The sequence below is a fragment of the Symphalangus syndactylus genome, chromosome 24, assembly GCF_028878055.3.
Source record: "Symphalangus syndactylus isolate Jambi chromosome 24, NHGRI_mSymSyn1-v2.1_pri, whole genome shotgun sequence".
Lineage (NCBI taxonomy): Eukaryota > Metazoa > Chordata > Mammalia > Primates > Hylobatidae > Symphalangus > Symphalangus syndactylus.
The window spans coordinates 35,909,154-35,923,809 of record NC_072446.2 but is presented as its reverse complement, the minus strand read 5'-3'; the positions used below and the strand labels follow the sequence as shown (position 1 = coordinate 35,923,809).

At 50.6% G+C, this 14,656-nt stretch overlaps 1 protein-coding gene across 1 annotated transcript in view; it reads right to left on the bottom strand.

Annotated features, from left to right (window-relative positions):
• SLA2 (Src like adaptor 2) overlaps positions 1 to 12,993 on the bottom strand; it is a 36,671-nt gene extending 23,678 nt beyond the window's left edge. Inside the window, exons 1-2 of the mRNA XM_055265169.2 lie at positions 11,744 to 12,993; positions 6,705 to 6,838 (exon numbers count right to left, since the gene is read on the bottom strand). Of these exons, the coding sequence (XP_055121144.1) occupies positions 6,705 to 6,795 (91 nt within the window). The 5' untranslated portion in view covers positions 6,796 to 6,838; positions 11,744 to 12,993. The remainder of the gene's footprint in view (positions 1 to 6,704; positions 6,839 to 11,743) is intronic.
• Positions 12,994 to 14,656: the final 1,663 nt, after the last annotated feature.

Sequence of the window (14,656 nt, the reverse complement as noted above, 5' to 3'; positions counted from 1 at the left end):
GCTCACGCTTGTAATCCCAGCACTTTGGGAGGCCGAGGCGGGCGGATCACGAGGTCAGGAGATCGAGACTACGGTGAAACCCCGTCTCTACTAAAAATACAAAAAAAAATTAGCCGGGCGTGGTGGCGGGCGCCTGTAGTCCCAGCTACTCGGAGAGGCTGAGGCAGGAGAATGGCATGAACCCGGGAGGTGGAGCTTGCAGTGAGCCGAGATCGCGCCACTGCACTCCAGCCTGGGCGACAGAGCGAGACTCCGTCTCAAAAAAAAAAAAAAAAAAAAAAAAAAAAATTAGGCTCAATGCAGCCTTGACCTCCGGGCTCAAATCCTCCAGCCTCAGCCTCCTGAGTGGCTGGGACTACAAGTGTGTACCACTATACCCGGCTAATTTAAAACAATTTTTTAGTAGAGATGAGGTCTCGCTATGTTGCCCAGGACATGGTGACCATGAGGCTCAGGATGTGGTGACCATAAGGCCCAATTTCAAGGCTGGGCATCAGGCAGCAAGGGCATCCTCAGCACAGGACCCATGCCCTCACCCACCCCAGAGGGCAGCCTGCTCAGGCCAACCAGACTCCCTATGAATGCCGAGCCTTGTAGCCTGAAAATCCAGCTTTCAGCAGCTGCTGAAGGCCACTTCAGCGCACCCTAGCGTCCCTCCCTTCTTCCCCCTTGTCCTTTTTCTGTGAGGATTCCTTAGCACACAAACGCATTAAGTATGAGAAGCAGCCAGGGTCAGCAAGAAGGGTCCATCTGCATCCTAGATGCCCCTGTAGGAAGCAAGGTCTTAGAGGACTCTGGTGTGCCCTTCAGATGGAGCTGGGACCCCAGGAAGTGGGGCAGGGGAAGCAGACGAGCAGACAAGGATGGGGGGGTTGGGTGGGGGTACCGTGTGGGCTGAAGGGCCTGTGCTCCAGGTGGGCATGGGAAAACTGAGGCTGATTCTGGAAATGGACTAGTTCCCCACATCCTCCCAGACACATGTGGAGACCCTGCAGTGAACCCAGCTCGGAAAGCTCCCCAGGGGTCTGTCCTCTGAGGTCTTTGCAGCATAAGCCCTGGCCATTCCACAGTGCAGAGAAATGTCTGGATGCTTGGACAAATGATGCACATCTTGTGACAGGTGCTCTCTGATGAGAATGGGAAAATGTGGCCTGGGAGGGCCCCTTCCCCTCCTGGAAGCCCTGGCCTTGCACCCCTGGGGGCAGCCACCCAGCTACATACACTATACTGTCCCCCTGAATGGCCTCACTCTGCCTGGCTGGCTTACCTTCATCCTTCATTTCCCAACTGAAACATCCCTTCTTCCAGGAAGCCTTCCCTGACCAGCCACCTCTGCATACACTCTTGGTCAGAATTCCTTAAAACATACTACCACCAAAATCTAAGACAGTTCTAGTTGGTTATTGGTTTAGCACCTGTCCCTGGGGCTCAACTGTCCCTGAAGGCATGGACTGTGCCAGTCTTGTCCACTCCTGTGTCCCCAGGTCCTGTCACAAGGCCTGGCATGTGGTAGATTGAAAGTGGTTGCAAGACGCCGGGCGCGGGGGCTCACACCTACAATCCCAGCATTTTGGGAGGCCGAGGCACACGGATCACCTGAGGCTGGAAGTTAGAGCCCAGCATGACCAACATGGAGAAACCCCATCTCTACTAAAAATACAAAATTAGCCCGGCGTGGTGGCGCATGCCTGTAATCCCAGCTACTCGGGAGGCTGAGGCAGGAGAATCACTTGAACCTGGAGGCAGAGGTTGCAGTGAGCCGAGATCACGTCATTGCACTCCAGCCTGGGCAACAAGAGCTAAACTCCATCTCAAAAAGAAAAAAAGAAAAAAAAAATGGTTGCAAGACTGACCAGCTGCAGTGGCTCACGCCTGTAATCCCAACACTTCGGGAGGCCGAGGCAGGCAGATCGCCTGAGGTCGGGAGTTCCAGACCAGCCTGGCCAACATGGTGAAACCCCGTCTCTACTAAAAATACAAAAATTAGCTGGGCATGGTAGCACCTGCCTGTAATCCCAGCTACTTAGGAGGCTGAGACAGGAGAATCGCTTGAACCCAGGAGGCAGAGCTTGCAGTGAGCCGAGATCGTGCCACTGCACTCCAGCCTGGGCAACACAGCAAGATTCCGTCTCCAAAAAAAAAAAAAAAGAAAGAAAATGTGCTTCAATCTGTTTTACTGTAGTGGTGACAGATTAATACCTTGTTTGACAGAATTCACTCACAATTCTCAATAATTCTTCTTTGGGGTAAGTAAATCTGCTCTGAATTGTCATGGCTCATCAGTGTTTGCTTGTCAGCATTTTCTGTAATTGAAATAGAAGTGAGGTGACCCTTGTTCTGTTAGTCAAGATCTACCTCTAAGGTGTGTGTGTGTGATTTGTTTTTGTTGTTTTTTGTTTTTTTTTTTTGAGATGGAGTCTCGCTCTGTCGCCCAGGCTGGAGTGCAGTGGTGCAATCTCGGCTCACTGCAACCTCCGCCTTTCGGGTTCAATTGATTCTCCTACCTTAGCCTCCTGAGTAGCTGGGATTACAGGCGTCACCACCACACCCGGCTACTTTTTGTAGTAGAGATGAGATTTCACCACGTTAGTCAGGCTAGTCTCGAATTCCTGACCTCGTGATCTGCCTGTCTCGGCCTCCCAGAGTGCTGAGATTACAGGCGTCAGCCACTGCGTCCGGCCTACCTCTAAGGTTTCAATTGTTTTGAGACCAGTACTCTTGTTTGAAATGTCCAGTTGTAAACTTTGCTACATATTTGCAGGCACATTGATGTTATTTTTTCGATGTAGGCTCATATTCTGTGAAGTTTGCTTTTTTTTTTAGAGACAATCCCACTCTGTTGCCCAGGCTGGAGTGCAGTGGCATGATCTAGGCTCACTGCAATCTTGACCTGCTGGGTTCAAGCGATTCTCCTCCCTCAGCCTCCTGAGTAGCTGGGATTACAGGCACACACCATCATGCCTGGCTAATTTTTTTGTACTTTTAGGAGAGACAGGGTTTCTCCATGTTGTCCAGGCTGGTCTCGAACTCTTGACCTCAGGTCTGCTTGCCTCGGCCTCTTTTTTTTTTTTCTTAAGATGGAGTCTCAGGCCGGGCGCGGTGGCTCACGCTTGTAATCCCAGCACTTTGGGAGGCCGAGGCGGGCGGATCACGAGGTCAAGTGATCGAGACCACGGTGAAACCCCGTCTCTACTAAAACTACAAAAAATTAGCCGGGCGTGGTGGCGGGCGCCTGTAGTCCCAGCTACTCGGAGAGGCTGAGGCAGGAGAATGGCGTGAACCCGGGAGGCGGAGCTTGCAGTGAGCCGAGATTGCGCCACTGCACTCCAGCCTGGGCGACAGAGCGAGACTCCGTCTCAAAAAAAAAAAAAAAAAAAAAAAAAAAGATGGAGTCTCACACTGTCACCTGGGATGGACTGCAATGGCATGATCTTGGCTCACTGCAACCTCCACCTCCTCCCAGGTTCAAGTGATTCTCCTGCCTCAGCCTCCGGAATAGGTGGGATTACAGGCACCACCACGCCCGGCTAATTTTTTGTATTTTTAGTAGAGACGGGGTTTCACTATGTTGGTCAGGTTGGTCTTGAACTCCTGATCTCATGATCCGCCCTCCTCGGCCTCTTAAAGCGCTGGGATTACAGTCGTGCGCCTGGCCTGAAGTTTGCTTTTTTTTAGTCAGCTCTGTAAAACAGTGTGCTAAGATTTTCACATCTTTAATTATCACATGGTTGAGGAGACTTCTACGTTACAAATGAAAAACTTGAGATGCGGAATTTAGGCGATTTATTGTTTCTGTTTTGTTTTGTTTTTTTGAGACAGAGTCTTGCTCTGTCCGCCAGGCTGGAGTGCAGTGGCTTGATCTTGGCTCACTGCAACCTCCACCTCCCGGGTTCAAGCAATTCACCTGTCTCAGCCTCCAGAGTAGCTGGGACTACAGGCGCATGCCACCACGCCCGGCTAGTTTTTGTATTTTTAGTAGAAACAGGGTTTTACCATATTGGTCAGGCTGATCTCAAACTCCTGAGCTCAGGTGATCCACCTGCCTCAGCCTCCCAAAGTGCTGGGGTTACAGGCGTGAGCCACCGCCCCTAGCCAATTTCGGTGATTTAACCAAAGTCCCAGTAGCAAAGCTTGCACAAGAGCCATATAAGGCGCATGTCCCTAGGATCTGTCCAGGGGAGCAAGTAAATACACCATGAAGTAGTGTGATCTTGTTATCTGTGCTGGTTGATTTTATGTGTCATTGTGGCTAGGCCACACAACCCAGATATTTGGTCAAATACCAGTCTAGATGTTGCTGTGAATGAGATTGAATTTATTTATTTTTTTGAGATGGAGTTTTGCTCTTGTTGCCCAGGCTGGAGTGCAGTGGTGTGATCTAGGCTCACTGCAACCTCTGCCTCCCAGGTTCAAGTGATTCTCTTGCCTCAGCCTCCCAAGTAGCTGAGATTACAGGTGTGAAGCACCACGCTTGGCTAATTTTGTATTTTTAGTAGAGATGGGGTTTCACCATGTTGGTCAGGCTGGTCTCAAACTCCCAACCTCAGGTGATCCGCCCGCCTCGGCCTCCCAAAGTGCTGGGATTACAGGTGTGAGCCACCGTGGTCAGCTGAGATTGAATTTAAATCAGTAGAACGAGTAATGCAGATAACCCTCCATAATGTGGGTGGGCCTCATGCAATCAGTTGAAGGTCTTAAAAGAACAAGACTGACGTCCTTTGAGGAAGAGGGAATTCTGCCTCCAGACTGTGGTCAGACTTAGGACCGCAGCATCAGCTCTTCCCTGGGTCTCCAGTCTGCCCTGCAGATTTCAGACTTACAGCCTCCACAATCGTGTGAGCCAGCTCCTCAAAAAAAAATCTTTACACACACACACACACACATACCCACACACAACAGCTATTGGTTCTGTTTCTCTGGAGAACCATAATATATTATCGAAATCCCAATCAAGGTGTGACTTGAGAAAGGATTTGTGGCCTGTTTGGGGGAAAAAGACCTGAGGCTACAGTTCCAACATTAAAATACTAGAATTGTGACCGGGAGTGGTGGCTCATGCCTGTAATCCCAGCACTTTGGGAGGCTGAGGCTGGTGGATCACGAGGTCAGGAGATCGAGACCATCCTGGCTAATATGGTGAAACCCCGTCTATACTAAAAATACAAAAAAAAAAATTATCCGGGCGTGGTGGTGGGCACCTGTAGTCCCAGCTACTCGGGAGGCTGAGGCAGGAGAATGGCGTGAACCCGGGAGGTGGAGCGTGCAGTGAGCCAAGATGGCACCACTGCACTCCAGCCTGGGTGACAGAGCGAGACTCCATCTCAAAAAAAAAAAAAAAAAAAATACTGGAATTGCTAGGATATTTTTATTGTTCAACTGTCTAAGAAACTGGGAGTTTTAGTCAAGACTATATTAGAAAATCATGGTTATAGACTCAGCATATGCATTGTATATGCTATTTTTCCACCATTAAGATAGCCCTGGCAAGGGCCAGGCATGGTGGCTCATGCCTGAAATCTCAGCACTTTGGGAGGCCAAGGCGGGAGGATCATTTGACCCCAAGAGTTCAAGACCAGCCTGGGCAACACAGGGAGACTCCATCTCTACAAAAATTTTAAAATTTAGCCAGGCATGGTGGCATGTGCCTGTAGTCCCAGCTACTTGGGAGGCTGAGGTAGGAGGATTACTTGAGCCTGGGAGGTTGAAGCTGCAGTAAGCCATGATCACGCCACTGCACTCCGGCCTGGGTGACAGAGCAAGACCATGTATTAAAAAACAATTACCACAAAAATAAAAAAAAACAGCCCTAATTTCACTTCAGGTAATTTCACGGTACCTCTCGGGTCCACTAGGACAGTATAGCAGAACTTTCTGCAACGATGGGAATGTTCTATAATTCTGTGCTGTCTAACAAGGTGGTCACTTACTACATGTGCTATTGAGCACTTAAAATGTGGCTGGGGTGATCAAAGACTTTTTGTGTGTGTGTGTGTGAGACGAATTTTCACTCTGTCACCCAGGCTGGAGTGCAGTGGCATAGTGGCATGATCTCGGCTCATTGCAACCTCTGCCTCCCGGGTTCAAGTGATTCTCTTGCCTCAGCCTCCTAAGTAGCTGGGATTACGGGCATCCACCACCATGACTGGCTAATTTTTGTATTTTTAGTAGAGATGGGGTTTCACCATGTTGGCCAGGCTGGTCTTGAACTCCTGACCTCAGGTTATCTGCCCGCCTTGGCCTCGCAAAGTGCTGGGATTACAGGCGTGAGCCACCGTGCCTGACCCCGGCCTAAAATGTTAAATTTAAGCCGTTACGTGTGTCTGGTGGCTACTGCAATGGACAGTGCAGCTCTGGGGGCTGGGGAGGTGGGGCTGGCCAGCTCGGTGTTTAGATAAACAACTGGTTGAGAAGAAGGGAAGCCTTGGGAAACGCCTGGGGGACTATCATGCGTTTAATATTCTGGTTAGTGCCTGTTGCTTTCTCCTGTTTTCTCATTTATCCCATTGTTTACTGTTCTTACTGCTAAGGTAGGCTCTATAGGAGCAGGGACACTGCTGTATGGCTCAGTAGGCAGGGCCTGGTATGCAGCAGGCCCTCAGCGGTGCTTATGCTGTGTTGGAGCTGCTGGCCAGGAAGGCCCACAGAGGCAGTGAAGTCTAGTACTGTGTGGGAAGGGCCTGGTTGTCACAGGCCCTGAGGCCTACCTGCTTCCATGGTCACAGGTCCCTGGCCTTGGACAGAGGGACTCAAGCTTGGGCTTGGCAGAGATTTTCTTCTGCTGGGCAGACTTCCCATTGTTCCTCAGCAGAGCACTCAGAAGCACATCACTGAGGGAAATCTGAAAGAGACACAGTGATGGGGACAGAGCCGAGGCTTCTGGCCCAATCTCAGATACCCCTCCCTCCCCAGATCGGCCCTGGCTATCTCCTCACAGAGCATATGAATGACCTCCCTCCTGTGGGACCAGGCTCCAGCCTCTCTGCCAGCCTCTAAAGGCATCCTGCACATTGGACACTGTTTTCTCCACATCTCATCTTTTTTATGCCACAACAGCTCAACTTTTTCTTTCTGGGCCTCTACTTTGGTCGCTCCCAAGGGCAGTCATGCCCTCTCCTCTCCTTCAGTCCTGTTTGGATCCCATTCTTCCTTCCCCAGGAAGCCTTCCCAGCCCCTAGCCTTCGTTGATCACTCCTTTGAATTCCTATGGCTCACTTAGAACCCTTTCTCTGACCCGGGATCACACTCGGCTACTGGGTGGCAGGGGACAATGACAGGACAGTGAGCTCCCTCCAGGATACCGGGACCTGTGGCTTGGATCAGAGGTCTGCAAGGAGGGCTGGATGTGGTGGCTCATGCCTGTAATCCCAGCACTTTGGGAGGCTGAGGCGGGTGGATGACCTGAGGTCAGGAGTTCAAGACCAGCCTGATCAATATGTTGAAACCTCACCTCCACTAAAAATACAAAGATGAGCTGGGCGTGGTGGTGTATACCTGTAGTCCCAGCTACTCAGGTGGGAGGCTGAGACAGGAGAATTGCTTGAACTTGGGAGGCAGAGGTTGCAATGAGCCAAGATCAAGTTACTGCACTCCAGCCTGGGTGACAGAGGGAGACACTCTCAAAAAAAAAAAAAAAAAAAAAAAAGTCTGCAAGGGGATCTGAACAGGCTTAAGAGCTGGTGTCACAGCAAGCCAAGATGACACGGATACACTGTTATTGGTGTCACAGGGCCAAGTAAGAGTACCTGTCTCAGCCTCCTGAGTTGCTGAGATTACAGGCATGAGCCACCAGGCCCGATACTTTAAGAGGCCGAGCACCTAATCCCCGCACTTGAAGTGGCTGAGGAGGGTGGACTGCTTGAGCTTAGGAGTTCCAGACCAGCCTGGCCGGCATGGCAAAATCTAGTCTCTACAAAAGAAACCACAAAAATTAGCCAGCTGTGGTGGTGCACACCTGTAATCCCAGCTATTTGGGAGGCTGAGGTGGGAGGGCGGGAGGATTGCTTGAGCTTGGGAGATGGAGTTCACAGTGAGCCAAGATCATACTACTGCACTCCAGCCTGGGCAACAGAGGGAGACGCTGTCTCAAAAAAAAAAAAAGGACCATGGATTGTATGATGCAGTGATGACTTGCAAGGCTTTGGGGGACTGATGGTTGAGCCACTTCCCCTCTCTGTGCCTCCTTTTCCTCATCTGAAAAATGGGGATAACAACACTCAACATACAGGTCCAAGAGATAACGCACATGAAAACCCTGGCCAGCCGCCTGTTTCCTTTACCACGTCCTGAATGTCACTTCATCAGCGGCCTCTCCTGGGAGCCGCCCCAGGAGGTCTCAGTCTGTCACCCAGGCTGGAGTGTAGTGGTGCGGTCCTAGCTCATTGCACCCTTGAACTCCTAGATTCAGGGGATCTTCCCACCTCAGCCTCTCAAGAAGCTGGGATTACAGACATTAGCCACCACATCCAGCCTCTTTGCAACTTTTTTGTTTTGTTTTGTTTTGTTTTATACAGAGTTTCACTCTTGTTGCCCAGGCTGGAGTGCAATAGCGCGATCTCAGTTCACCGCAACTTCCGCCTCCTGGGTTCAAGTGATTCTCCTGCCTCAGCCTCCCGAGTAGCTGGGATTACAGGCATGCGCCACCACGCCTGGCCAATTTTGTATTTTTAGTAGAGACAGGGTTTCTCCATATTGGTCAGGCTGGTCTCGAACTCCCGACCTCAGGCGATCCACCCTCCTCGGTCTCCCAAAGTTCTGGGATTACAGGCATGAGCCACCGCACCCGGCCCTTTTTCCTTTTTTTTAAGTTACGGGCTCGTGCCATGTTACCCAGGCTGTTCTTGAACTCCTGGGCTCCACCAATCTTCCCACCTCAGCTTCCCAAAGTCCTGGGATTACAGGTGTGAGCCATGGGACCCAGCCTCTCTTTGGAAGTTTTCATCATTCATTTGAGAGTTTACTTGTTTAATCTGCCACTATCCTGTAACTGCATGAGGACAAAGACTTCTTTTGTTTGCCTATTACTCAGCATTTAGTGAGGCATCATAGCATTTAGTGAGGCATCACTCAGCTCACATTAACTAAATGAGACTGTTAGCTCTTCGGACAGGTGTCTCATCGTTAGAATAGTTTAAATCCCCGGATTTCCAGGGTAGTGCTGATTTTTCCAAACACTATTTTAAAGTGTTTGGGGAGTGGGAGGCAGAGCTTTGTATTTCTTTTCAGATGGTTTCATTCTTTTCAGTAGGGACAAGGCACAATTACACATCTGGCCCAGTTCAGCTGGTATTCATGGAGCTTCTGCTCTGTGTCAGGCACCTGCCAAGGGCTGGTGGTCCCTGGAGGGGAACCCCTGCTCCTTACTCTGGAGGAGATCACTGAATGGGGTGGTTACAGAGTGGGCTCCTTTCTTGCCTTTGAAACCCACACTGCCTGGATGAGGACGGGTGTCCATCAATATCATGGAGTGATTTCTGTGGCCTCCTGGGCCAGTCCTGTCTGGGGAGTAAAGATCCTACCTTAGAGGATGGAACAGCCCTCTCTGTTCTTCAGCCTCATGTCACTGACATGGGAATAACAATACCTGGGCCGGGCGCAGTGGCTCACGCCTGTAATCGCAGCACTTTGGGAGGCTGAGGTGGGTAGATCACATGAGGTCAGGAGTTTGAGACCAGCCTGGCCAACATGGTGAAACCCTGTCTTTACTAAAAATACAAAAATGAGCCGGGTGTGGTTGTGGGTACCTGTAATCCCAGCTACTCAGGAGACCGAGGCAAAAGAATCGCTTGAACCTGGGAGGCAGGGGCTGCAGTGAGCCGAGATTGTGCCACTGCACTGCAGCCTGGGAGACAGAGCGAGACTCTGTACCCCCCTCCCGCCCAAAAAAACGTAATACCTGCTTGCTGCTCCCTCCGTATGGGGAGTTCAGCATTCATCTGGAAGGGAGCTCTTGAACACAGAATGGGCATATGGCATGGAAATGAGTCCTGACAGCCACTTCCTGCTCAGCCTTTTAGGCTCCTGCAGCCTGGGTACACTGAAATGGTGCTGCTGTTCTTGAGGAGGTTTTTTTTGTTTTACATTATTGGGGTCTTGCTGGGTTACCCAGGCTGGTCTTGAACTCCTGGGCTCAAGCGATCCTCCTGAGGATTTTTACAAACCCAAGACCAGGAAACCCCAGGGAGAGAACCTCTGGCTTGGGTAGTATGAGTGCCCACTTGAACCTGGTTAGAGCTGTGTGGCCTCAGGCAAAGCATGCAAGCTTCCCCCGTCTCATCTGTGAACGAGGTGCACTGCAGGCGCCACAGGGCTGTGGGGAGAGTTGCAGGAGTCTGGCACAGAGTGGGTGCTCGGTAAGGCTTAGTTTCCCTTCCCCTCCTTCAGGAAGACCACAGTCACCACCTGCAATAAACTGAGCGACTCCTTCCTGCCGCAGGTGAAGCTGGGGGCTGGGCCCAAAGGCAGATGGAGACAGGGGAGCTGTACTCAGGCTGAAAGCCTCCCCAAAGTCTCTGCAGCTCCCTTCACCTGGTCAAGGACTTGGTCAGGTCAAGGCCAATAAGCCCCTGGGGGCAAAATAAAGACCATACAATGGGCCAGCCTAGGAGGAGGCAGAGTATTAGCCGCACCTTTTATAAGACAGCATCAAATCATTAACCATACAAATTTTTGAAAAACTTACTCTGTGCCAGGCACCTTCCGGAGGACATGAGGCATCGGGTGAAAGGAAAAAGTTAGTCAACGGCAGCCGAGATCAGCACACTGCCCAGAATATTGTTTTATTTTTTTTCAGTATCTCACTTGGGTCCCATTTCAGATACAGTGACCAAGTCCCTGAGAGGACAACTTTGTGATTCTGGTCACATAGCCCACTCGTGCAGGGCTGGGCCTGCCATCATATGTATTTTGTGCTTCTGAAGATCATTTTTCAGCAGTGGGGCTAAGAGTGATGAATTTGGCCAGGCACGGTGGCTCATGCCTGTAACCCCAGCAATTCAGGAGGCTGAGACAGGAGGATTGCTTGAGGCCAGGAGTTCGAGACCAGCCTGGGCAACATAGTGAGACACCCCCCGACCCCCCACCGCCGCCCGCCATCTCTACAAAAATATAACAAATTAGCTGGGCATGATGGTACATGCCAGTAGTCTCAGCTACTTGAGAGGCTAAGGCGGGAGGATCACTTGAGCCCAGTGGTTCAAGTCTATAGTTAGTCATAATTACGCCGCTGCACTCCAGCCTCGGTAACAGAACGAGACCCCAACTCAAAAAAAAAAAAAAAAAAAAAAAAAGAATTTGGATTGAGTTAAAGGGAGACCTCTCCCTCTCCTTCAACTGAGAAATACCATGCTTTTGAGAGTGAGAGTGCACTGTAGGCTCTACAGCTGAAATGTCTTGAGAGATGATAGCCCTCACGTTCCTGACTTTGGAGTCCGACTGCAGCGCAGAGAGGGGCCCAAAGTCACACAGCAAGTGCGCACCTGAGATGGGACTATGATGGGTGTGAAGACAAGCTGCAGGGAAGAGCGTAAGCTCCAAGAGGAGGTCAAAGGTGGAGCAGGTGGATCTTGGTTCTTCTAGGACCCCCAGAAACCACCCCTCTTTACAGCCTCAGTAGAACCACTCCCCCTTCTCCTTGGGCTTGTTGTTTTCCCAACGGCAAATAAAGCCCAGTCCCAGTCTGGGCTGGGGAGACCATTCTTCCTCACCTGTCTCCAGGCCATCCAAGAACAAAAGCAAGCATACTTACTGGTTTGTCATCAAAGGCTTGGGAAGACAGCTCTGCTGAGACGCATGCTCTGGCTGGACAGGTTAGTGCTTTGGGGGCCCTTCTGGAAGTCTGCCAGTGTCCTTTGTGCTAGGATACCCAGAACTCTCTCAGCCTGGGAGGATCTTCAGGGAGAGGCTAGGTGTCGGTTTGGGTAGCTCAGCATCTGTCTGCAGTCAGCAGTTTGTACACCAGGGATGGATCAGCTGCCCCATGCTCCTTAGGGATTCTGGACTGGGGAACCCTCCCAAGCACAGCCGAGCCAGGGAGGGAAGGCCCAGGGCCCTTTGAGCTCTCTCACAGAGACACAGGCATGGGGTCCTTGGAGCTCTAGCTCCGACTGCAGACTCTGTGGTTCTCACAACCACCCGTTTCCTCTGACGGCATCACAGACCATCGAGGAGCCACCTTCCCCGAGTTCCTGTTTCTAGGGGAGCAGCTGCTGCCTTGTCATGATCCTGGAGCAAAAGGTTTTTCTCTGGCTTTGTGGCTTGGTCTTGTCCAAGGAACACAGGACTGAGGAAAATGAGTAGGAGTTCCCATGCTGGCCTGACCATAATAATCACTCAGCGGGGCTTAATTCTGGGATCTCCCAAACCTTCTAAATCCAAGTCTCCAGATAGGGAGCCCGGGAATCTAAATTTTAAACCCTGCAGGAGATCCCCTTGACTGATGAGTGTGGGAAGCACTGCCTTCTCAACCTTTAATGTGTATAGGAAGCACCTGGGGATCTTGTTAAACTGCAGGCTCTGATTCAGAAGGTCTGGGGCGGAGTTCAGTATTTTGCATTTCTAATACGCTCCCAGGTGACCCCCATGTTGCCAGTCTCGGGACCACACTTTGAATAGCAATATCTGGACAGTGGTCTCCAAGTATGGTCCCTAGACCAGCAGCCTCAGCGGGGATTTGTTAGACATGCAAATTCTCAGGCCGCATCCCAGATCTATGGAATCATACTCGGGGTAGGCCCAGCAATCTGTTTTCATGCCTCCAGGTGATTCCGATGCATGACCAGGCTTGATTTTTTTTTTTTTTTTTTTTTTTTAACAGGGTCTTGCTTTGTCACCCAGGATAGAGTGCAGTGGCACAATCATAGCTTAGTGCCTTGACCCAGGCTCAAGTAATCCTCCCTTCTCAGCCTTGAGTAGCTAGGACTACAGGTGTGCACCAGCACTCCTGGCCTATTTTAAAATTTTTTGTAGAGATGAGGTTTCACTGTGCTGCCCAGTCTGATCTCAAACTCCTGGCCTCAATTGATCCTCCCACCTCCACCTCCCTAAGTGTTGGGATTACAAGCATGAGCCACAGGCCATGCCCAAGCTTGAGAATCACTGGTCTAGGATAAAGAATCTGACTCTAACTGAATTGTCTTTGATCAGTGTGTTACCTTCAGTCCCACTCTTCATTAAGATTTAACCACACCCTCTCGCTGCTTCCCCATTAGGGGGATTAGTACTCCTGGAGACAAAGGGCCCACTGCACTGAAATGACTCCTGACTCCAGCTCAGCCCATGCAGCCCCTTCTGGGGCCTTGCCAGCTACAGCACTCCTGCTCAGGTTCTCCCTTGATCCTGGGGAAGGCTGGTTTGATTTTTATCCTTGTAGGCACTTGGCATAGAAAGCTGAAGGAGCCAGAGTGAAGGTACACTTCTGCAAGAGAGTTCTAATCAGGATGTTAGAATGGGTGACAGCCACTCGGGGATGTGGGCCTTGGCAGGGAGGGGCTTGAGCTTGAGCCCACCTTCCTACTCCTGCCGCCATACAACTCTAATGCCCATATTCTTATGACAGGCACATCTTCAAAACAAGCCTCAAGGTGCAGTTCATGAATGGGGGAGGAAGTAGGGAATCTCTGGTCTCAAAAGAATCCCACCGCATAACTCTCCTTTTCTACTTACGGAGGCACCTAAGAATTACAAAATTTAAAATCCTATGTCTTCCACTAAGAAATATGCACTGGTGTTCCTCCCTGGCTCCTGGCCAGAGCTCCTAAAACCCTTCTAATTTCCTCAGTGACAGAAGTGTTTTCTGTTCTAATGAGGCAACACTTGGTGGGCTCCTGGATGGGGACTGGTCACTAGAAAGACAAAGCCATCATTATGAGCTTGGAGCTTTCAGTCCCACCCTCATCCTCTGGAGTGGGGAGAGGAGCTGGAGATTGAGTCAATAATTGAAAATGCTTATGTGATGAAGCTCCCATAAAAATCCCTAAAGTACGAGGTTCAGAGACTTTCCAGGTTGGTGAACACATCCAACACACCAGAAGGGTGGCACACCCCAACTCCCTGGAACCCCTCCAGACCTTGATCTACTTTTTTTTTTTTTTTTTTTTTTTAGACAGAGTCTTGCTCTGTTGCCCAGACTGGAGTGCAGTGGCACAATTTAGGCTCATTGCATCCTCTGCCTCCCGGCTTCAAGCGATCTTCTTGCCTCAGCCTCCTGAGTAGCTGGGATTACAGGTGTGCACCACCACGCCCAGCTAATTTCTGTATTTTTAGTAGAGACGGGGTTTCATCATGTTAGCCAGGCTGGTCTCGAACTCCTGACCTCAGGTGATCCACCTGCCTTGGCTTCCCAAAGTGCTGGGATTACAGGCTTGAGCCACAGCCTCCTATATACTTCTTTATCTGGCCATTTACCTGTATCCTTTTTTTTTTTTTTTTTTTTTGGGATAGAGTCTTGCTCTGTCACCCAGGCTGGAGGGCAGTGGCGCGATCTCGGCTCACTGCAAGCTCCGCCTCCCAGGTTCACACCATTCTCCTGCCTCAGCCTCCTGAGTAGCTGGGACTACAGGCATGCGCCATCACGCCTGGCTAATTTTTTGTATTTTTAGTAGAGACAGGGTTTCACTGTGTTAGCCAGGATGGTCTCAATCTCCTGACCTTGTGATCCACC